The sequence below is a fragment of the Mustela erminea genome, chromosome X (genome assembly GCF_009829155.1).
Source record: "Mustela erminea isolate mMusErm1 chromosome X, mMusErm1.Pri, whole genome shotgun sequence".
Taxonomy (NCBI): Eukaryota; Metazoa; Chordata; class Mammalia; order Carnivora; family Mustelidae; genus Mustela; species Mustela erminea.
This window is the reverse complement of record NC_045635.1, coordinates 56,596,137-56,621,021: the sequence shown is the minus strand read 5'-3', so window position 1 is coordinate 56,621,021 and position 24,885 is coordinate 56,596,137. Positions and strand designations below refer to the sequence as shown.

Sequence of the window (24,885 nt, the reverse complement as noted above, 5' to 3'; positions counted from 1 at the left end):
AAATGATATTATATTGTATGGATGTACCACAGCATATTTATACATTTACCTACAGAAAGACTCTTAGTTCCTTCTAGGTCTTGGTGATTATGAATAAAGATGAAAGGGGACCAGTTTCCAAATCCTCAACTTTCTTTAGTCCTACTTCCTTAAAAAAAACTATTTGCCTTCTCTCACCTTCTCTCTGCCTTTCCTCCTTCTCTTTCCAAGTCTCTAAAAATGAAAGCCTACCCTTCAAAGGTCAAAAATCTTACTAAGGTACATTGATTCAGGGTGTAAAAATCGTTGGTGCTAAGCAAAGTGCAATTTCAAAAATCGATGCCCAGAAATTTTCTTTAAGTCAAGGTCCTGTGCTACCCCTTTCCCATCCATCTCACTAAGAGCTGCATTCCCAATAAAGTTTATGTTTTATGTTTAATAATAATAAATACCATAGGATTTCACTCATATATGGCATTTAAGAAACAAAACAACCAAGTAAAAGGGAAAAAAAGGAAAGAGAGGCAAACCAAGAAACGGACTCTTTATTATAGAGAACAAACTGTTGGTTACCAGAGGGGAGGTGGGTGGGGGGATGGGTTAAATAGGTGATGGGGATCAAGGAGGACACTTGCTGTGATGAGCACAGGTGATGTACAGAAGTGCCGAATCACCATACAGTACACTTGAAACTGATATTATACTGTATGTTAACTAACTGGAATTTACACAAAAGCTTAAAAAAAGAAAAACCTCTGAATGACCACACTTAGACTTACCCAGTCAAACTGGATCATTTATTGACTCAAATCTTTGATCCATGGAACAAGATAACTTAGGGATAGCAGCATAATCCTATTACATGGTTCATATTTATAGGATGTTTTATGATCTTGATGCTGGATCTCAGGTTACCCTAATTGTGTAATGGCTATTTGAGGTATGTTGTTACAAAGATTATGAGATCTGAGAAAAAGTAATGATCACAATGTATAAGAGTTTTATGTGTTTTTTATCTATTGTGTATGCATAACAATTGTGATTGTAACTGAATCTAGAAGACTTTTTATACTTGGAGGCTATGATCACAAAGAAATAAAAATAGTTCAATTTCTATTTATGGATAAACCTTTGTTGCAGAGAAATTCAATATGGTGATCAATAGGAGACTTTCAAGTATAAAAATATATTATGAATGAATACAATTCTTTGGGGAGAATGCAATGTATATTCGATTTCAAGGAGAAGAAAGAAACAATGCAAATTTTCTGAAGGTTAAAAGAAAGTTTACACTTTTGTGTTTAATGCTGAGAGTGGGCATCAAATTGCTTTGGTATTTAGAATCCAGTGAAAATCTTTAAAAGCACAACATAAAGGTTTTATTCTATGTTGTCAATATGTATAGTATACTGGATATTATACCTTTTGCAACTATTTAAACTTGATGAAAAATTTCATTGTCAACCTAAAAATATGTGAGGGAGTACATAACTTCTCAAAATTCTTTTAGGGGTTATGTGAATAAAAGTTTGAAGATTCCAATCTTATAGTGCTTTTGTGAGGGTGAAGTATAATGTGTGCAAAGCATCTAGGATAATGCTCAATTAATGCAGCTATTATTTGAGGACTGAGTTCTAATTTTAGTCCTTTTCTTCTCTGGTATTTGATCCAGGGCATTTTGATCCAGGCACTTTGGCCTCATTGTCTAGATAAAGGATAAAACAGATGGCTGTAAAAACACTTTAAGTATAGGAAGTTAGACAAGCAAGAGTGTACCTAACATCAATAATGTCAGTGGTAATATTCATAGTGATGAAAACAGGTATAGACTCTGCAAGTCAAGGCATATAGCAGATATGCAATAAATGCTTGTCAAATTAGTGAATGAATGCTATACAGAACCTTGCTAGAATGAAAGACCATATGCCTGTTTATTGGACACCTTCCCTAGTACCTGCAATAGTGTTTTAAAAGCCCAATTTGGACATTTTCTCATAAATATAAAATGAGTAGGCAATAAAATCCTTCCCTGGGATGTGGCTACTTATTAATTTTCTGAAGGCATTTCTTCATTGGACTCTTTACCATACTGCATTATAGTATAGTGTGTAAGAGCAGTGGGTCCTAAAGAACCAGCTAGGTTAGGCTCAAGTTCTAACACTGCCACTTAACCAGCTGTGTGTCTTTGGGCAAGTCATTTAACTTCTCTTCAAGTGGGGTATCTTTACCTGGGTATAATAAGGATACCAATCTCAGAGGGTTATTTTGAGTATTAGTGAAATGGGTTTATAGAATTACAGGTTGTGTGGAAAGTGCAGGAATGTTGCCTCGGAATATGTCCATGTCCTAATCCCTGGAACCTGTGAATATATTACTTTATGTGACCAAAAAAAAAAAAAAATCACAGATGTGATTAAGTTAAGGATTTTGAGATGGGGAGATTATCCTAAGTTATTTGGTGGGTTCTTTTAAGTGAAAGAGGGCAGGAGAGTCAGTGTCAGAGCAATGCAGTGGGAGGAAGACTTGATTAGGCATTGCTGGATTTGAAGATGAGGGAAGGGGGCTATGAGTCAAGGGATGTGGATAGCTTTTAGAAGCTGGAAAAGGAAAGGAAGTGGATTCTCGCCCTTGATCCTCCAGAAAAGAACACAGCCCTCTGACATCTTAGTTTTGACTCAGTGAGGTCCATTTCTGATTTCTGACTTCAAGAACTCTAAGACAATAAATTTATGTTGTTTTAAGTCACCAAGTTTCTGGTGACTTTTTTTTAATAGCAGAAATATGACCCCCATACAGGTGGGTTAGCCATTATTACTCTATTTACAGCCCCCTTCAATTCTGTCTTTTCTTGGCTTTCTTCACAGGGCAATGTAATCTAAACACTTCTCCAAAATAAAAATGGATCCTTTTGCCCATGTACACATGATTTTCCAACGCAAAGCTGCTCTTAATCTCAAGGCATCCAACTGTAAGAGTAGCCACAGTTCTCCCACCTTGACAATGAACAAGAGGTCTCTCAACTAAGCGGCAAGACAATTTATAACATCCTGTTTTTAGGTTTTCCACTTACACGTGGAAAATCATGTGCTTTAATGAACAGCCTCCGCGATGAGTGGAATCACAAAATCCATGCTCTGAGGTCCTTTTCAGAAAAAAGTGAACTCCTAATTATGGCCTCCCTTCCTTTGGCAGGGAGTTCTGAGCCTAACATTGCGATCCTCGGGTAGGAGCCAATCCTTGAGGTTGTTCAGGTCGAGGGCCCAGGAGAATTAGAACACTAGGATAGGGAGAAATGGGCAAGGGAAGGGGAAAGGAAGTTGCTCTCACAGAGGGATGCTGGAAAGAGTGTAAGGGAAAACAAAAACAAAAACACAGTCAAGTAATGGGAAGTGAGAGATGGCCTCCCGCAACCGACGCCTCCGGGGTTCTCTCGCTCGTTTTGGAAACTTTCCCTCTTTAGGCTCCAGGGCAGTGCACCTGCCTCTCTTGGCTGGGCCGGAGGAGCGAGCCTGGGGCAGGCTGGGAAAGTCTTGCCTGGAAAGCCTCCGCCCTGGCGGGGTGGTGGGGAGACTGCAGGGAGGAGTCAAGGGGCGAGAAACGGAAAGACTACATCTCCCAGGCCGCCACGCTTCCCAGCTGGAGTCCTAGGGCTCCGAGTGCTCTCCAGTTTCCGTAGGGAAGCGCCAGGCTACCGCAGCTATTGTGCGTAGCGATATCGCCCTCCCCTGCCCTCTCGGGTGTCTAGTGAGGAAGGCTACGTTTCAACTACCGCCAGGGCTTAACCCCTCCGACGCCTAACAGGACAGCAGGCCGGCTCCCTTGGACCAGGAAGAACTCTCAGGAGCAAGAACAGTTTGGTAACGTAATCCCAGGGTGCGTGGAAGACAGTTGAAGAACGAGACCGAGTGTTGGGGATCGGCGCAAAGGTTCGCTAGGGCGGGGCGGGAGCTCTGGCTTTAAGAAGGGGGAGGGGATAGTGCAATCAGGGTTGCCCGCGGAGTTCAGCAAAGGAAATCTTGTTAGCTCGGGAACGAGGAGCGGGGAGAGGAAGCTTCCAGTCCCAGCGTCCACCCCAGCCTCCACCCTGGGCGGGCTAAAGTGTCACGTTTGCAGTTGCTCAGGAAGGATCCCACTGGTCTCCGGAGGCAGGCTGGGCTGCCTGTCTGGGGAGGCAATGCCTTGGGGGCGTGCTGCTTGCTAGGCAGAACCCCTCCAGGATCGGACTGCATTAGTTAGGTCTCTGTGTCACCTGAAGCAATTGCCGGCTGCCTGCTTCCGGTGGAGACCAGCCAGTTCTACCCAGGAATCTCAAAAGAACAGGTACCTGTCCTTCAAAGGGAGGGAGGCTATGAGTTTCCGCACTCAGTTCCCCCCATCTCCTTTCCCCTACTGTCCCGCTGATGCTCTTGGTCTTTGTGTGTTTCCTCGCTCCTTTCAGCCCTCGCCATCAGAACCATGGGGCATCCCCCGCTGGAGTTCAGCGACTGTTACCTGGACAGCCCCGATTTCCGTGAGAGGCTCAAGTGTTATGAGCAGGAGCTGGAGAGAACCAATAAATTCATTAAGGACGTGATCAAAGATGGCAACGCGCTTATCAGCGCAATGAGAAGTAAGTGGGAGGCTTTGGTGGATGAGCTGGTGGCTCTGGCCTTTAAGCTCTTCCACACCACAGGGGGAAGGGAGGTTTCAAGGTGCTTTCCAGTTCAGTTCTCTGAGGCGAGTGGGTTTCCGAACACTTCGGAAGTGGGGTCAGTGGAAGGTGGTGGCTGTAATTAATTAGAAGGCCTTGACCTTACAAGACTTGATCAGTACCTGTGCCAGGGACCTTCTTGCTCTGCAACTATCATTACTTGGAGGATTGTTGTTCTGAAGGGACAATTTGCCTGTAATGTTGGACGTGTTTAGTACTCATGTGTACTGTATATCTCTCTATCTATATATTTGGGTAAAGGTAAGGAGATTTTCAAGCTGACCAAGGAACTGCCCTAGCACCTTCTAAATAAGAGAGATTAGAAGCTGGCAGAACAAGTAATGGTTTTGTCCTGGCCTATGGTTGCTAACGAATGAGGGTTGAGGTAGTGAAAGAAAATTCCCTGTATCAACCCGTTTTCTAAGGAAAGTTCCTTCGCCCCAGATTTTTTTTTTCTTTTAAGGTACTGAGCTGTTGGGGTGCCTGGATGGCTCAGTTGGCTCAGGTTGTGATCCTGCGGTCCTGGGATAGAGTCCCGCATTGGATTCCCTGCTCAGTGGGAAGCCAGCTTCTCCTTCTCCCAATCCTCCTGCTTGTGTTCCCTCTCTCACTGCGTGTCTCTCTCTCTATGAAATAAATAAATAGAATCTTAAAAAAAAAGGTACCACAAACACAAATTTAAAAAGAAAATAAGGGGGAGGGAGGCAGGGAGAGGGTGGTGGGGTTATGGACACGGGGAGGATATGGGCTATGGTGAGTGCTGTGAAGTGTGTACACCTGACGATTCACAGACCTGTACCCCTGGGGCCAATAATACATTATATGTTAATTTCAAAAAAAAAAAAAAGAAAATAAAAAAGAAAGAAAGAAAATAAGGCACTGAGCTGTGGTTTTGGTCAGAGTCAGTCTGAGCTCAGAATTTTGGATGGCCTCACATGCCACTGAATTCTCCTTGGGGGTGAAACAAAGACCTGCCTAGTACCTGGCACAAGGAACCCAGTCCCCAGAGAGCATACTTCAGGGCTAGGCTTAAGGGCCACTGGTCTGAAGGAACCTCATCTAGCTTGGCTTTGCCAGTGGTCACAACTGATGTCTGTGGGACCCTACCCCCCCTTCCCCACTGTGTGGAGTTTTTATTTCTGCTAGTTGGCAGAAGGCTTGGAGTAAGAGAAAGAATAATAAACATTCCCAACAAGAGCGCAGGCGAGCCAGCCCTTTGCGCCAAAGTATATATACCCAGAAGAATGGAGGCTAGCGTTTGGGTGGAGTGATAATTTTTTCTCTTCTTGGCTGCAAAATGGTTTCAAAAAAGAAAGTCACTGCTCAGAGTTACTGGTAAATGTGTCCTGTCAGCTTATGACTTTGTTCTGAACGCATTTATCCCTGAAAAACTGTGTCTAAGTCCTGTGCAAGGACCTTCTTAAGGCAGATGAAGTCAATGAAGAGTGGGGAGAAAGGCTTGATATTTTTGTGCAGCTCTTTTGATTTGCTCCTGGCAGGCCTGTGCTTTCACTGCCAGTGTTGTCTGCCCACTTTGGTCAGAATATATAAGTGGCCCACGTCCCTGCTGGTCATTTGATGGAGTCTGATTATTTAATTTTTTTGTCATATTGTTGTCCAAAGAAGAGCACACTCTCGGCAGCAACTGAAAGATGGGGTATTGGAAATGCTGGTTCTTAGAGGCATATAGGCCTTTGGGGTGTGTTGTCACCTAATAGAATTCACTGAGGGGTTAAAGATATGCATGTTATGACACAAGACTAGTTAGACAGATTGAGGGTTCATTGAAAGGAAAAGGGGAGAATGTTTGGATTTTTAAAAAAAAATTTACTTATTATGATAAGCTGCTTGGTATATGTAGCTCCTCATGAACCCCAGAAAGGAGTGTGAAGTGTATGGTAAGCTGAAACTGTGCTAAAAAGTGACCAGCTACAGAGAGATTAAGATTTTTAAGAGACAATAAACAATTCAATAACACATTTGAGGAAGAGTAGATTTTTAAAAAATTTTTTTTAAAGATTTTTATTTATTTATTCGATAGACAGAGAGAGATCACAAGTAGGCAGAGAGGCAGGCAGAGAGAGAGGGGGAAGCAGGCTCCCCGCTGAGCAGAGAGCCCGATGTGGGGCTCGATCCCAGGACCCTGAGATCATGACCTGAGCTGAAGGCAGAGGCTTAAACCACTGAGCCACCCAGGCGCCCCAGGAAGAGTAGATTTTTGTATGCTAAGGGCAAATAGTGGTTCTGACTCTTTCCTTCTCTGAAACGGAAACTGGTAAGAATCAGCAGTTATTAAGGCCTAAACCTTTGCAGATGGGTGGAAGATCCAAGAAAATATTTTGGCCCATGGGGCTTCTTGATATTCAGGGTGGTTTTCTGTTTCCGAATATACATAGAAAGCCAAAATAGGGCAGGGAGGAAATAAAACCCAGCAGCTAACCCACACTCCATTTCTTTCCTTTAAGTTGCGTGATTCTAAAAACATGATTAGGTAGAAGCATAGGCGGGATGTTTCCCACTGTCTTGATCACAGTAATGTTAATCCTCCCACTCCACTTCCTTACACTGCTAGCTTTTTGAGAATGAGTGGGGAAGCAAAACAAAGGTAAGCTTTTCTTTGTGTGAAGGAAACAGGAAAAAGAGAAGGCTGGAACTGGAGTTAGAAGACATGGCTTTTCCATCTTGGGATAAGATGGCATAGATTGCTGACTTCATCTGTTAAATGGGGGTGATTACACCCACCTCACGGGGTTGTTGCGAGACTCAAAGGAGTTAATGGATTATGAAACTGCTTTGTAAATGGAAACAGTCAAACATATAAAGTTGTTGATAATGCATCTTTAGGTTAATAATGTATCTGATGGTGAGTGTATGTTTCTCAGTAGGTTTCTGAAGGGCAATGAATAAGCAGAAGTCGTTGGAAACATATTTTTTACTGTCATCTTATTGGAAAATGTCACTCTCTACATTGACATGTCTCAGCAATTAATTTTGTCTTCATGTGTGGGGATTCATTTTGGCATTTGGAGCCTGGCATGAAAGGCTGATTGTCAGAAAGAATGATTGACACCTTTCCCTTTTACTTACTCTGTTGACTAGAAAATCAAATGGCTAGTGTTTCTAGGAACCAATGAAACTTGGTGCATTGTGTTGCAAAAACTAGGTGCAGTTTGTTTTTTTTTTAAGTTGTGAGCCTAGGTGGAACTGGATTTCTGCATTTATCCTGTTTGTGTCTGATTTTGTACAGAGCTCCAGATAAGGTTTAAGTCAACTTTGTGTGATGATTTATTCATTAAACATGGGTCCCTTTTGAACATTTAGGTTTACTTACATCTGTCCTCAGAGGTAAATGATGTTATTAACAATACTCAACATATCTCTCTCCTAGGGAAGTGGTTGATTACCCCCCCTTTAAATGTGATCTATTTATAATTGTTGGAGTAAAATATGATGGTTATAACTTAAACTAGTGGAAGATAAAAATAATGTGACTCTGAAAGGTGAACATATTGCTTGCTTTTCTGTTTGTCCTTTGGCTTTCTGTTGGCAGTTTTGGTCCCTGATGTTGCTTGAATATTTTCTAAGCACTCAGGCTAGGAATTATTCAGAACAAGTGATGTGGCTCCTGCTTATATCACAAGGCAACATGATACATCTAATAAATGTTATATATAGTTCAGTGAACACATACCATTCATTCAGGAAATGCCTGTGCACATACTGTATTCAGGCTGCCATGCTCAGGGCTGTCACAAATGTGACGGTCTTTGTAACAATGGTTCCTGCCCTCAGAGAGTTCCTAGACTAGTGGGAGAGAAAAGACATGGGTAGAGATGATTATCAGGTAGAGATCACTATCACTATCCCTATCAAATGTGGGTAGAGGTCACTATCAGTGGATGTGGATCCAAGCCATAAGAATGGAACAGGTGGATATTGTGGCACATGAAGACCAGCAGGAGAGCTCATTTCTTGGTGAGAGGGCAAGGAAAAGGAAAGAAGGAAGTGGCATTAGAATTTGTCCGAATTCATACTTATTGCATGTTTAACTGTTCAGTGCCAGGCATTGAAATATTATAACAGCCTTATGAGGTAAGGATGATTATTCCCATTATATAGATGAAGAAACTGAAGTTCAGAGGTGCTAAATAACTTTCTCAACAAATAAGGGAAAGAGTCTGATTTAGAACCCAGACCTGAGTCTGAAGGCCTTGCTTACTTTACTGTGTTGCACTGTATTCAGGATGAGGTATTTCATGTAGTAGAAATGACCCAGAGGATGTAAAGGGACAGCAGATAATTCAAGTCATCTGCAATGGATAGGTCACAGGAAGGGCGTTTTGGGGAGATGAAGTTGGAATGGCAGGCTGAGGCCTTACTGTGCAGGGACCTGTTAAGTACTTCAGATTTTTCTTGATAGAGAGAGGGAGTATTAAAAATGTTTTTGGTAGGAGAGAAGCATGATTTGAGTTGTGCTTCGGGAAGATTCATCTGATAGTGATGTGTGAGGGGTGAGCAATTCCACACAAATATTTGTGACTTTTCAGAAGTTATTTGGCAGCTTTAAATTCCCTTTTTTAAAAGATTCATTTATTTATTTGAGAGAGGAAGGAGGGGCAGGGGAGAGACAGTCTTAGGCAGACTCCATGCTGAGCGGAGAGCCCAACATGGGGCTCGATCTCATGATCCTGAGATCACAACCTGAGTTAAAACCAAGAGTCCTTCACTTAACTGGACTGTACCACGCAGGTGCCCCTAAATCCTCTTTGATATAGCTCAAGGGTCAGCAGCAGATCTCTTCTGTAAAGGGCCATGTTTTAGGCTTTGCAGGCCATACAGTCTTGGTGGCAATTATTTAACTGCCATTGTTGCGAAAAAGCAATCATAGATAATATATACATGGAATGAAAGTGGTTGTGTTCTAATACAACTTTATTTGTTGACATGTAAATATGAATTTCACTTAATTTTCACAAGTCATGAAATATTATTCTTTTGAATTTTTCAACTGTTTAAAAATATAAAAACCATGTCATCTCAGCTAAGGGACAGAGGCATACAAAATAGGCAGCAGGTTGGGTTTGTCTCACTGGTAGCAGTTGGCAGACTTTTGATACAACTAGTTAACCTAAAAAAAAGCTAAATGGAATTTTATTGGTAGGGCAATGAAAATAGCTAATAGTAGCATTTCCATCAACTAGGTTTACTCTGGTGTGCTGTTAACTATGCCTGATCCAGATTTGGGGATCACAGCCTCAAGTCCTGTCAGGGGCCAAGGAGAAAATGGAAAAGTTTAAAGCTGTTGGAAATGAGTTAATAGGGCTGGAATGATTGGGGTAAAATATAGCAGCCTCACCACATTCAAACGGCCTTTACTTTCTTCTTTTTTTAAAAAATGTGCTAACTAAGTAAAATACATTCACAGCTTATTTTTAATCAGGTTGCAACTCCTGAGCTAGATGATCTAACTCTATTAGTCTATGAGTCTTGGATGCTAATGTGCTAGGGAAATGAAAGGCAGTAGTCTCCAGATAGAGATTTCTCCTGGGAAGCACTACTAGGCACTGTTGGCATATGAGTGAAGGCAGAATGAAAGTATAATGGAAAAAACCCTAGACATGAAGATTAGATACTTGGATATGGTTCTATTACTAATGGGATCTGTGACCTTCATAAATCATTTTGCTGGGGCCCCAGGTCTGTGGCTTTATAAAGGTAGGGTTGGGCAGTAAATCTGTAAGCTCACTTTCAGCTCTAACATTCCATGCCTTTTTTTTGTATTGTATATTGTAGTTTAATCATTTGGGAAAGGAATGACTAACCCAAATATAGGAACTTATTTTATGCCTATGTAAATGTTCACATTATTTTAGTGTACATGTCAGTATTTAAATAGAAACATTTAAACAAAAATTTTAGTCTTTCAAAAACCAAGGATAACATAATTTTTGTATGTTTGTATATATAAAGCAGATTTCAGAAAAAAATAATTATATCACAAATCTACACATATACATGTATAGTCACACATACATAGGCTGTCTGGGACTAATTAAGACTTATGTTTTATAAGAATTCAAAAAAGGGGTGTCTGGCTGGCTTAGTCAGTAGAGCATGTGGTTCTTGATCTCAAGGTCATGAGTTTGAGCCCCATGTTAGGTGTACAGACTACTTACAAAAATAAACAACAACATTAAAAAACTAAAAATATGAAAGATGCATTCTATTCTAAAAATGTACATGAAGTTGATAAAGTAGAAATCATGTAATTTGTATAGTTTTTATAACCTAGTCTTAAATTCTTTAAAAATGCCACTTTCTTATATTCTGTACTTACATTCTATACTTTATAGACCAGAGTTTTAGATGTTTACATTAAGGTGACCTTTTGTAGTATCTGTTTACCTCTTGCTTTGGCAACTGGGGCACCTATATGGTGAATGCTTTCCTGGAAGAATGGATTGATTCCCTTTGTGAGGCAAATTTGATCTTGAATATCCTCAGTGGGGAGTCATCTCCAGCTTGACACAGAGAGAAACTGGTTGCTAGTTCCAGCTCTGTCACTAGCTTGCTGTATGATATTGAATAAGTATTTAGCTTTGTGAGCCTGAGTTTTCCCATTTGTAAAATTAGAGTTTTGGTCAGTAAGCCTTAGTGTTCCTCCTGGCTTTATCATTCTCTTTTTTCTGGGCTTCAGCTGTCTTGCTCATAGTCAAGCAGCCTAAATTGATTCTGTTATGAACTTTAGAGCCCATGACCTTTACTCTGGAAGAGCAGGCAAGGGGAATATCAAACTGTTAAGTCCAGCATAACTAGATGACTTGAATCATGCTAACTTATCTGATTATCTTCTTGATGAATGTTTCCTGAAAGGTGTCACCCTGATGGCTTTTCATTCTGTCCTGAATAGCTCTGTAGTGAGAGAACCCAAAACTTATAATTCCTTTGGGGTGGGTATAGTGTCATGCTGTGCAGGGAAGAGTTGGTGATGTAATATACATTCTCAGTAGATATCCTGTCATTATCTTGGTGATATTTAATTAGTGCCTTAGAACACATGGGGTTATTTTAAATACTCTCTGAAGTCAGATCAATGTAATGAGGATGTTATATGGTACTGTTATCAGTAGGTGTTAACCAGTGTCAAATAGAATTTGGTGGAGGCATTATTGCCATGTTCATTGAAGGCCCTCAGAACACCAGATTCCAAAGTCTAAAGTAGTTGGACGAGTAGTGATGTAGGGACTTGGGAGGAGAAGTGAACCAAGCTTTAATAGTGATGAAGGAAATAGTGACGAAGGAAAGTTGCTTTTCAGCTTAATTTTTATAGCCACTTGTTAAAGCATAGCCACAGACTCGTTTATTCTGGCATCTGTTTCTCTAATCATTTACTATAGGAATTTTCTAAAGCCCGTGAAGATCTAGAAGGAAATATGGTTTTCCAGGGGTGTACCCTGGAAATCTTGAGCTGATTTTTTTTTTTTTTTTGGCTAGTGGGATAGAGAGCCCTCATGATGCTTGACTGGACTTGCATCAAGTACTAGAGCCTTGCACAATGTAAAGGCATTTCAATTTAATTCAACATGGATTTGCTAAGCACTTGTATGTGTCAGGTACTATCTTGGAAATTGGGGGAATAATGGTGAATAAGGCCGCTACAGGCCCTCCATCTTGGAGCATAAAACATAAAACATCTGATTGCTCATTTAAATAGTTTAGGGGCACCTGGGTGGCTCAGTGGGTTAAAGCCTCTGCCTTCGGGTCATGATACCAGGGTCCTGGGATGGAGCCCCGCATCGGGCTCTCTGCTCAGCAGAGAGCCTGCTTCCCTCTCTCTGCCTGCCTCTCTGCCTATCTCTGTTTTTGAAATAAATAAATAAAATCTTTTAAAAAATATAGTTTAATTACAATTAATTACAAAATAGCAATGAAAATTTCAGGGTATGATGTATATTCTATCTGATGTTACAAGGAGGGGTGTTGTGGGGGAGAAAAGGGAGTTAGACCACGGGGATGTAATTTCCCATAGTAAAAAGAATGAACTGAAAAAGGAAAAGCTCCTAAGTCATAGCTACCTGTCTTACTACCCTTGGTAGTTAATGGTCCTGGCTAATGGTAGTTAACAGACACATCAAGTGAGTGGAAATTTTCTCAGAAACAGACAGAGTATAGTACATCTCATGGAGTCTTCAGGGAAAATCTGAAGTACCTACTATCTCCTTTTATGAGTATATTACAATTTTTTTGATTGGTAACACATGAACATGGTACAAAATTCAAAATGTACAAAAGGCTAAACCTTCTGCCTCCTCTTATGTCCCATTTCCCCAGTTCTCCACCCTAGCAGCAACAACGGGTAGCTGTTTGTTTATTCTTTACCCCATTGCTTCTTTTAACTTCTGTTTCCTCAGGAGTGTGTTTCATTGTAGGAAAATTTCCAGCCATACTGGGGCAAGAGATCCTTAAAATTGTGTTTGGAGGGAATTAAATACCTCAGAAAATTGACTCTGTGAAAGCAAAGAGGACACTGGAAAAAATTGCCAAAATTAACTTTTCAGAACTCTGGAAATTAACCAAAAGGCTTGCAACAATCGAAAGAGTGTTTACTGATGAAAAGATGTTGAACCTTTGTAGCAGCAGAGTTTGTGACATTTTAACTTAAACTGCCTCATTTTCCCTTCTCCATAGTTTCAGGGTAACCTTGAAAATCCACAGCCTTATAACCACATTAGCTGTGGAAGCCAGTCCTTTTAACATCTGGGGGGTGGGGGGAAGACTGTGTTGGTAGCTCCTCAGGAACTCACATACCCAGAGTCTTGTCACCATTTAACCTGTCTCAAAGCTACCTAGAAAATCCCATTAATAGGGCTTCTCTTTACTTCACCTGACTTAGGGCTAGCTCAGTGAGAAAAATTCTCTCCCTAGGGTGTTTAACATTACAGCTGCCTGAGACTGCAGTACCCGTAGGGCAAGCAAGAGCCTGGGCAAAAACATGAAAGGAAGAAATGGGGAAATGAGATACCTACTGGAGGGTTTGGTAAACTCTGACATATTCCTGAAGATCTAGAAGGCTACATGCATGTTCTTTTCTAGGCTGTTTGTGTGCCTAGAAAAGACCTCAGGGGGCTCTAATTTTCCCCCTATGCTTGAACTTGAGGCAAAGTTGTAAACTACCTGGCTGAGTGTTGAGGGAATGTCCCAACATACACACAGAGCTCCTTTGCAAAATGTGGCAGTCTTAGTGGTTCAAGTCATTTAAGAAGATATCTGAAGTCACTAGCTGGCTACTAAGCTAACCAAGCAGAGAGTCAGTGGCAAGGAATACAAGGAATACAAGCATTACAGACATAGTCCAAGAAAGACACCAAACAAAGCAACAGCAACAACAATAATAACAGAACAACAATAGCAACAAAACCTGGGGGTCAAGATCTGATTTCCAGAGGTACCACATTATATTGTTTAAAATTCCCAATTTTCAAAAAAGTTAATCAGGCATGCCAAAAAAATTATGGCCTCTAAGCAGGGAAAAAAGCAGTCAGCAGAGACTGTTCCTGATGTGGCCTAAATGTTGGAATTTAGATAAAAAATTAAAATCAGCTAATATAATCAAAGAAATAAAGGAAACCATGTCTAAAGATTTAAAGGAATGCATGAGAACAATGTATTAACAGACACTGCAAAGAAATAAAAATGGTAAAGAATAACAAGAGAAATTCTGGAATTGAAAAGTAAAATAGCTGAAGTGAAAAATTCAGTAGCATATTTGAGCTAGCAGAAGAAAGAGCAAAGAACTTGAACATAAATCAATTGAGATTATCTGGTCTGAGCAAAAAGAGAGAAAAAATGAAGAAAAATGAACAGAGCCCCAGAAACTGTGGGACATAATAGAAACTGTGGAACACCAATAACATACACATTATGGAAGTCTCAGGAAAAGATAGATTGAAAGGAGCATAAAGAATATTTGAAAAAATAATGGCCCCAAACTTCCCAAATTTGATGAACAACACTAATCTCCAGGTTCAGGAAGCTCAAAAAAACTCTGCATAGGAGAAACTCAAGGAGAGCCATACCTAGATATGTTATAGTTAAACAGCTGGAAACCAAAGACAGAATCTTGAAAGAAGCAAGAGAAAAATAACCGGGTTCCTTATAAGATTAAAAGCAAACTTATCAAGAACCATGGAGACCAGGAGCCAGCCCTGGTGAAATTCAAAGTGCTGAAAGAAAAATAATATCAACCAAGAATTCTGTATTCATGAAAACCATCCTTCCTCCTTCAAAAACAAGGGAGAAATTAAGACATTCTCAGGTAAACAAAACCAAAAACTGAGAATTTGTCACTAGGAGATCTGCCCTATGAGAAATACTAATGGGAATCCTTCAGGATGAAATGAAAGAATGATGAATGGTAACTCAAATCGTACAAAATATAAAGAGTATCAGTACATGTAACTATATATGAAGGTATAAAAGACAGTCTGTCTTTTAGTAACTCCTTTTTTCCTACCCTATTTAAATGACAACTGCATAATGCAATATTTACAAAGCTGTGTTAATGAGCTTATAATACATAAAGATGCAATACATATGGCAATACAGCACAAAGCGGTATGGGGGGAAGGAAATAATTATACTGGCACTATGTTTCTATATTCTTTCTAAATTAAGTTAAAATTAATCTGAACTTGATTGTTTTAAATTAAGATGGTAATTGTAATCCTGAGGTCAGCCACTAATAAAATAACTTAAAAAAATGCTGAAAGAAACAAGGGAATTAAAATAGTACAATAGACAATATTTAACAAGGAAGAAGGTAGTAATGGAGGAAGAGAAGAAACAAGATATATAGAAAATAAATTGTAAACATAAATCCTGCCTATCTATAATTAGGTGTGAATGGAATACACACTGCAGTAGAAAGGCAGGAATTAGTAAAATGGGTAAATTCATTAAAACATGTACTGTCTTTAAGAGTTACATTTTGGGGGCACATGGGTGGCTCAGTGGGTTAAGCCACTGCCTTCAGCTCAGGTCATGATCTCAGGATCCTGGGATTGAGCCCTGCATTGGGCTCTCTGCTCAGCAGGGAGCCTGCTTCTCCTGCTCTCTCTGCCTGCCTCTCTGCCTACTTGGGCTCTCTCTGTCAAATAAATAAATAAAATCTTAAAAAAGAGTTACATTTTGGATTCAGAGACACAAATGGTTGAGAATAAAAGGATGGAAAAATATTCCAAGCAAACAGTAACCAGAGAGAGTTGTGGTGGCTATACTAATATCAGACAACATAGATTTTTTTAAAAAAAGATTTTATTTACCTGAGAGAGAGAGAGCAAGCAGAGGGAGAGGGGCGAGCAGATTCTGTACTGAATGTGGAACCCAAAGTGGGGTCCAGTCTCAGGATGCGGAGATAATGACTCGAGCTAAAACCACGTCAGATGTTTAACTGACTGAGCCACACAGGTGCCCCCAGACAACATAGATTTCAAGACAAAGTACTTTTGACATACAAAGAAATATATTTTATAATGGTAAACACAGTTCATATATCAGGAAGATATAAAATTATAAACATATGCACCTGACAACAGAGCTCCACAATACATGAAATGACAGTGGCCAAACTGAAGAGAGAAATAGATAACTCTGAAGATAGTAGTTGGAGACTTCAGTATTCTACTTTCAATAAAGTCTAGATTAACTAGACAGAGATTAACAAGGAAATAGAAGACTTGAATGGTACTATAAACCAACTAGACCTCTTTCAGACATTTGTAGAACACTACATGACAAAGGCAGATACACATTCTTCTCAAGTGCACATGGAACATTTTTCAGGATAAACCTTCTGCTAGGCCACAAAACATGTGTACGTATATTTGTTCACATGAAGTATATTCTCTAGCTATAGATGAATGAAATTATTAATAACAAAAGGACATTTAGGCAGTTCACAAATATGTGGAAATTAATATCACAATCACAATGTGTGATTAATATCACACATTGGGCCAAAGAAATCACAATGGCAATTAGAAAATACTTTGGAATGAATAAAAGTGAAAACACAACACGCTAGAAATTAGGGGATGCAGGAAAATTGGTGCTTAGAGGAAAATTTATAGCTTTAAACACCTACATTAGAAAAGAAGAAAGACCACAATTCAGTAATCTAACCTTCCACATTAAGTTACTAGAAGAAGAATAAACTAATCCCAAAGAAAGTAGAAGGCATGAAAAGATGAATATAAAGTGGAATTAAATGAAATAATGAGACAATTAAAAAAATCATAAGTTGATTTTTAAAAAGACCAACACCATTGAGGAATCATTAGCTAGACTGACAAAGAGAAAAGATAGAAGGTTTGACTTATTAAAGGCAGGAATGAAGGAGGGGACACTACCAACCCTACAAAAAATAAAAAAAAAAATTAAAGGGAATACTATAAATAACTTTATGCCAATAAATTATGTAATTTAGATGAGATGGTCAAATTTCCAGGAAGACACAGACTACCAAAAATTGACTTCACAATAAATGGAAAATCTGTAGAGACCTATAACAAGTAAAGACATTGAATTAGTAATCAAAATACTATCCACAAAGAAAAGCCCAGGCCTAGCTCATTTCACTGGTAAAGTCTTCCAAACATTTAAGTAAAAATTAATACCCATCTTTTGCAAACTCTTTTAAAAAGAGAGAGAACACTTCTTAACATATTCTCTGAGACCAGTAGTAGCCTGATCGTAAAACCAGATATCACAAGAAAATAAAATTATAGACCAAATTCCCTTAATAATATAGACACGAATGTCCTCAACAAAATGCTAGGAAACCAAATCCAGCAACACATGAAAAGGATTATATACTATAATCAAGTGGAATTTATTTCAGGAATCCAAAGATAGTTTAACATCTGAAAATCAATCAGTGTAATAACGTAATATACCAAATAATTGTAATAAGAGAAAAAAATATAATAGGTACAGATATATTTTCTTAAAGACTTCTATTTATTTATTGGAGCGAGAAAACGATTGAGAGAGATCATGAGAACATGAACTGGGGGAAGGGCAGAGGGAGAGGGAGAAGCAGACTCCCTGCTGAGCAGGGAGCCCAATGCAGAGCTCCATCCCAGGGCTTCCCCCTCCCCCACCCAATCATGACCTGAGCTGAAGGCAGATGCTTAACCAACTGAGCCACCCAGGCACCTCGATATGATACAGCTATTTTAAAAACCTTATGATGTTGAAAACATTAAACAAACTAGTTATAACAGGTTAGTGGTTGTCTAGGGCTGGGGGAGAGGGTGGAGATGTATTATGACTGTTAATAGGCAAAGGATTTCTGTTTGGGGTTGTGAAATTTTCTAATATTAGATTGTGATGATAGTTGTACAACTCTGTGACTATACTAAACCCCACTTAATTGAATACTTTAATGAGTGAGTTTTATGATATATGAGTTATATCTTAAGGATATTTTTTCCCACATTGTGCATGTGAAACAGAGGTGCTTGGCTTATAGTCCTACATTTTCTTTTGGTTCTTATAGAATAACAGACCTGGAAGGTTTTTTAGAAAACTTTATATCCACTCTGTTGAGTTTATGTCTAGGGAAAAGGAAGCCAAAGGAGAGAACTGACTCTTTCAGGGACCTGGAGTTGGCATCCAAATGGGAACCAGAGTCAGATTTTCCATTCTAAGGTTCTTTTTGTACTGTACTTTAAAGCAGGTATCTTGCATTAAAACTGCCTGGATATTTTTTACTGGGGTTGGGGGTACTTTTCTTTGAAATGACCCAGTTGGCAGTAAAGACTTGAACCCGAAGTGAATTTCCTTTCATTCCCTTCCCCCATCCTACCATCATGGCTGGGATTAAAGGTTTCCCTGTTAAGCAGACTAGCCTCAATTTAATTATGATGTGATTGTGTTTTCTGTCTTTTGTCATAGAAGAATGGCTGTACCTTCCGATGGTGTGATGCCTGTCTTCTTTGTTTCCTTCCCTAAGAGCCTACACCAGCTGGTTTGGCAGATCTAGAGGCCTCCCCTTTTCTCTGCTCATTTGTTGATGTTTTTGGCAAAAGCAGCTGCTTTTTTTATAGTGGGTACTGTATAATTGGGAAATATGTGGCATTACTAAAGGGTGACAAAGTCCTCCCTTCGTATTATTTTTATTGTAAGGCAGCATGACGTTTCTTCTAAGTGACAAGCAGTAGGCCCCACAGTATAGTACCATATTAGGAACTTAAAGGCAGTTCTTTGCAAAAGGTTTTCATTAAGGATTTCCCAGAAATAGGATGGCCACGTTTCAGCTTCCAATTCTCTTTCCAGAGCCAGGCTGTCGTCGAAAAGTCTTTCCGTGTGATTGGAAAAATATGTATTATGCATGTGGCAGTTGACAGCTGGGGACTAATCCCTAGTTCATCCACCCTGAATTTATTAGGTGGGGGGAGCCAGCCATCAAGGTGTTTTATTACTGCCCCTTACAACTTTTGTTTAGAGCAGGGAAAAAAAAAAACTCCAAAGGGAGTTGTAAAGAGAATGTCCTTACCACCATTGTCACCATGCTGAATTTCTCTTGCTTTTAACACTGGAGATAGTGATATCTTTCTGTATTTGGTTTGTCTGGAGAGATTTGTCTTCTAGAATCCATACCCATGCCCAGTGTTTTAGGATTTATGGGAATGATTGTTCTGTTATGGCACTAAATAGGAAAGCAGAAGGTAATCAGTGTGCTAATTGTTTAAGACCTCTGCCAGGGATTGTATGGTTGTACTAGGAGAAAGGAAGAGGAGGGAAAGCTGGGGCTTCGTGGCATTTTGTTTGCTTTTCCTTTGTGAAAGCAGTTGCTGTTCATTTCCTTTTCTTTTTGACTAGTGCACACTATCTTGCTGGAAATGGACGCATAGTGTTCCAAGGGCCCTTCAGAGAACATTTAACTCTTTCATATTTCAGATGAGGAAGCAAACTTAAGAGGGGATGTTCCTTTCCAAGATCATGGAGCCAGTTGGTCAGAGAATCAGAACTGGCACACAGTAACCAGTCCCCGTTCCTGGGCTCTGTGCAGTATCACCGTGCCTCACAAAACAGTCTCTACTCTTCACAGCCTCTTCGCTGGGCCTGTGATTATTTTTCAGAATCACTTTCAGATTGTGAAAGAAAAGACTTGCTTTCTCTTTAGTGCCTCTTGCCAAGAAGGTACCTTCAGTGTTGGCCTGAAGACAGCCATGCATTTCAGAGATCTGCAGGAATGGAGTAGGGGAAGGAAGGTTCAGGAAGGCTGAAGTTACTGCTGTACTTTTTCTAGTTGGTGCTTTCCTAGCTTGATGAAGCAGAAGATCAAGAGAACAATCTCTCATAATAGAATTCTCCTCCAGATATGTGGAATTTAGAGAATCCAGTCGTGAATGAGGAAGAAGTAATTCTACTACAGATTGGGTTGTTTCAGGTATTGTGAAGTTTGTGCTGGGCAATGACAAGACTGAGATCTGTGAATGTGATCTTACTCAGGTTGACCGATTACCTGGATGTGGATATAGATATAGGCCTAAACTGTGAGTATAGATATGGGTATAAATCAACATTTGCAGAGTACTTTATAGCATACAAGGCACTTTTAAAAAAGGTTTTATTTATTTATTTGACACAGAGAGAGAGAGAGAGAGAGAGAGAGAACACAAGCAGGGGGAGTGGGAGGGGGAGAAGCAGGCTTCTCGTTGAGCTGGGAGCCCAATGCGGGGCTTGGTCCCAGGACCCTGAGATCACAACCTGAGCCAAAGGCAGCCATTTAACTGAGTGAGCCACTAGGCGCCCCTACAAGGCACTTTCACATATATTATGTAGCTTAATCTGAGAAGGTAAATGTTTTTATCTTCATTTTATAGATGAGGAAACTAATGCTTAGAGAGCTGAAGTATTTTCCCACTGCTAGTCAGTCATAGGGCTAAGCCTTAGATTTTCTGAGTCATCTGTTTGCTGTTCCACATTGCTTTTATTCCCTTTAATGATGATAGAGAATCTAAGTGCTATTGAGAGGAATGGATAGTTTAGAAAGAACCAATGTGAAGAAGAGATATGTCGCCTTCTGTAGAGAAACAGGAGTGGCCACCAGAATGCGTGTACAGGGAAGTGGCCATTAAGAAGCTGGAGAAGAGCAGTAAAGAAGTGGATAGCTGGCAGGATTGATGGCTCAGATTTTGTGGTAGAGTTTCTGGCATCATCAACCAACTGTGTGCTATTCTGGGAAGGCTGCTGTGAAGAAGACAGTCTGGACCAGGGTAGAGGTCTTTAAAGGAGAATTCTCTAAAGCCAATGCTGGTGGTTAAAAAGAATTGAAGACGCCTCATACTGATGATGGACGAGGGGAAGGCCCTGGGCAACATTCGTTATGGATTTGGGATGTAAAATGAAGCTTAAAATAGGGAATTAGTTAATAAAGAAGAAAGGTGGATATTTTAATAGGGCCACTTAGTTTACTCTTCTAGAGGTTTCATGAGTGGTGCAGATATTATTTAGTCCAAGTTATGTGAATGTTGACTTTACAGGCTAATACAGATCTTGTTCAAAAGCAGTTTTTCATCCTGAGATGGAGTTGTGTGTTTGCCCTGATAGCATACATAACAACACTTCATAAAAATATTGGAAATAAAACATCTTTCTTAGTATTTTTCAGTTTGCCTGTTTTACCTATGATTTCAATTTGATCTTTACAGCAACTGGAAGAGCTAATCAGGCAGGGTATTATTAGCATTCCTCTTTATACAGGTGAAGTGACCAAGGGCAAATAACTGTCTCCCAGTTTTATAGATGAGGAAGTTGAAATTCAGAGGAGTTATTTGCTCAGAGTTATTCAGCTAATGTGTGGCAAATTGGGGTCCAAACCCTGATTTTCTGGCTCTTGAGGGCTTCAGATTTTATTCTGTATTCCCATGGATTCTCTGTAGAATGGGGTCAGTGGTTCTGCCTTATGGGGTGGGCTTGGGAAGTCCATGTCTCTGGGCTTTCTTGTACGGTCTCTTGCTAGGGGGTGGGGGGGATACCAGATTCTCCCTGATATGTGTCCCAGCTTTGGCCTGGCTTTGTACGCAGCCCTCTTCTGCTCCTTTTTTTTTTTTTTTTTTTTAAAGATTTTATTTATTTGACAGAGAAATTAGAAGCAGGCAGAGAGAGAGAGGGGGAAGCAGGCTCCCTGCTGAGCAGAGAGCGTGATGTGGGCCTCGATCCCAGGACCCTGAGATCATGACCTGAGCCGAAGGCAGAGGCTTAACCCACTGAGCCACTCAGGCGCCCCCCCTCTTCTGCTCCTTGAGCCTGCTCTTCCAACACCATTTCCATGTGTATCTCGCTATCTGTCAAATTCTTACTGTTCACTCTTTTGTGTTGCCCATTGCCAGCTGTCATCTCCTGCCTTCTGGATCATAGGAAACCCTCTCAGAAACCTTACCTTACTGTGCCTTTTTTGTATGCCTCACCACCTCTTTCTGTTCTGATGACTTGCCTACCACCCTCCAAATTGGGATTTAAAGTCTTTGGGCCCCTCCCTCAAGCCATGTGTTAGGCAGCCCCCATTCAAAGGAGATCATAAAGATCCCAGGGTGTGCCGGTGATATTTAGGACCAATCCTTTGCCTCTTTCTTACCCCTGTGCCTTTAATCAGTTTCTGCTTCCATGGTAATATGACAATAATCGGCGTGTTTCCTGGGCAAAGCCCATTATAAAGATTTCCTTTGCAGCAGGCCGTTTTGCCCTGAACCGTGTCTGGCATGATTACCAAAGTTATTGCTGTTGTTTGGTCAGGTCTAACAAGTCCAGCAGGATCTGGCTGATTAAAGCACTGAACCAGTCACTGGGCAAGGAGGCACTTGCTGGGCAGGTCTTTTTTCTAGGGAGAATTCTTTTATCTCAGTAGCAGTCTCATCCTGAAGGAGTTAGTATTCCTCTTTAGGGCTGGCTTTCCCAAAGTATGGCCCTCCGGGAGCTTCTGGGTGTTTGTGAAGGCTGTTGGACAATTGTGGCTTTAATGTTTCTTATGGGGTGCTGTCTGAATTTCTGCACCAGACAAGAGTTAATAATGTGATGTTTATTTATTTTTTAAAAGATTTTATTTATTTAATTGACAGACACACACAGCGAGGGAAGGAACACAAGCAGGGGGTGTGGGAGAAGCAGGCCTCCCGCTGAGCGGGGAGAAAGATGTAGGGCTCAATCCCAGGACCCTGGGATCACATCCTGAACTGTAGGCAGACGCCTAATGACTGAGCCACCCAGGAGCCCCATTAACGTGATGTTTAATTAAAGGAAAAAAGTATCATTCGACTGGCATGTCAGAAGTCACTCTGGTCTCATGGGACGCCTGGGTGGCTCAGTTGGTTAAGCCGCTGCCTTCCGCTCGGGTCATGATCCCAGCGTCGCGGGATCGAGTCCCACATCAGGCTCCTTGCTCGGCAGGGAGCCTGCTTCTCCCTCTGCCTCTGCCTGCCATTCTGTCTGCCTGTGCTTGCTCTCTCTCCCTCTCTCTGAGAAATAAATAAAATCTTAAAAAAAGAAAAAAAAAAAAAAAGAAGTCACTCTGGTCTCTCTATTGGATTAGCAAAGACTTTTGTTTTCTAATGGTGACAAGTAAAAATAGGTGGAATGGATACTCATAGGCATCGTATGCTTCCAAGTGTTTTGTAGGCTCTGACTTTAAGAATAAGTGATTGAGGGAAACCTTCTAGCCTTGTGCCTTTGCTCTTTGCTCCTTCTTAGAAGTCCTGGGCTGAAGGGAGAGAGGATAAGGAATTACTTGATTTCTCAGAGAGGTCTCCTTGCTCTGTTTACATAAAAGCAAGGGTCAGCATACTGTGGCTCATGGACCAAATCTTACCCACTGCCTATATTTATAAATAATATCTATTTTTGTAAATTACATTTTATTGGCACAGAGCCATACCCACTTGTTTATATATTGCCTAAGGCTGCTTTTGTGCTAAAATGGCAGAGACAATGTAGCCCTCGGTAACTAAAATAGTCTGTGTAACATTTGGCTATTGTTGGGTAGGGTAAGACATGAGTTCTTTGAAAATTCCTTGGACCTTTAGGTTTTGTCCAGCTTCATCTGGGTTTGTGTAGAGAGATGTATAAGGAAGTGGTTTTAGAAAGAGCCTCCTTCCTAATACACAATGAAGGCTTAGAATCCATATGGTGCTGCTAGGTGTTTTTGTTTGTGTGTTTGTTTGAATAGGTAAAAGCTGCCATCATTAGTGATACATTCCTAATGCCTAGCCCAGGGCCTGACTCAATCTCAGTTCTAGTCTCAAGAAACTATCATCCAGGGTTTTTGCTTTCCCCAGTTACCAGTCAGAAGCACATTGCTTCTCCAGTACAGAAATTGATCATCTTTCAGTGTTTGGCCACGAAACCCTGATTTCTCCTATTAGAGACCATCATTAGTCTCTATTCCCCTGAATAGTTTGTATGCATTTGTTGATTTTGAATTTTGAACTGGTATATTAAGCCCTAAGGTGTAATCTGTGGCTTTGATAGAAGGGAAATGCATGATTTCTGATATATTATTTGTCATAAAATAATAGGAATCTTTTCTCCACCTTGATTGATTTGGGAACTTCCAATTCATTAAAGGGGCCAGATAGCAGTTACCTTGGTAGTTAACAATGAAGGTGACAGGACAGGAACCACAAGTCACAACTGAGCATGCTGCTCAGTCAGGCTTTCTCCAACTGGTCAAATATCATTTCAGAGGTCCAAAGAAATGGAATTTTATGAACACAAGTACCTCTCAGCGTTCCTGGTTTTTATTTATTCCTTGTGATTAATTGGTATGATTTTGGCATTTTGGTATGATTTCATATAAATTTTAACAGCATGGCAATTGCTAGATGTGATTTCATGTTACTTGTGGTACCGCTACTGTAATGGAACAGTCTGGCTTCTAAAACCTAGTTTTAGAGAATAACCACAAGATCCCCTATATAAGTAAGGTTTTCAGAATTACAGTGTTAGAAGAGGTCTGGAAGGTAATGGAGTCAACAACAGCTCTTTTTTCCAGGTACCTAACTCAGCCAAAACAGATGAGAGCTAGAAAAGGAATGGATTTAGATTGTTGCCTTAGTGATGTTTTCCATCATTAACTTCTGTCCTTTTGGGAGCACTGGGTACCAGTTTGTTAGGGAAAATATAACTTTTGGATCCCAGGGCTTTAATTAACTTCT

At 40.4% G+C, this 24,885-nt stretch overlaps 1 protein-coding gene across 6 annotated transcripts in view; it reads left to right on the top strand.

The window, feature by feature from the left end:
- Positions 1–3,575: 3,575 nt before the first annotated feature.
- Positions 3,576–24,885, top strand: part of OPHN1 (oligophrenin 1) — a 558,586-nt gene continuing 537,276 nt past the window's right edge. For 3 of the 6 annotated variants that reach the window (XM_032329488.1, XM_032329489.1, XM_032329484.1), the window contains exons 1-2: positions 3,576–3,905; positions 4,418–4,588. In XM_032329488.1, the coding sequence (XP_032185379.1) occupies positions 4,435–4,588 (154 nt within the window). In that variant the 5' untranslated portion in view covers positions 3,576–3,905; positions 4,418–4,434. The other 3 variants (XM_032329487.1, XM_032329486.1, XM_032329485.1) reach the window with 3 other exon arrangements.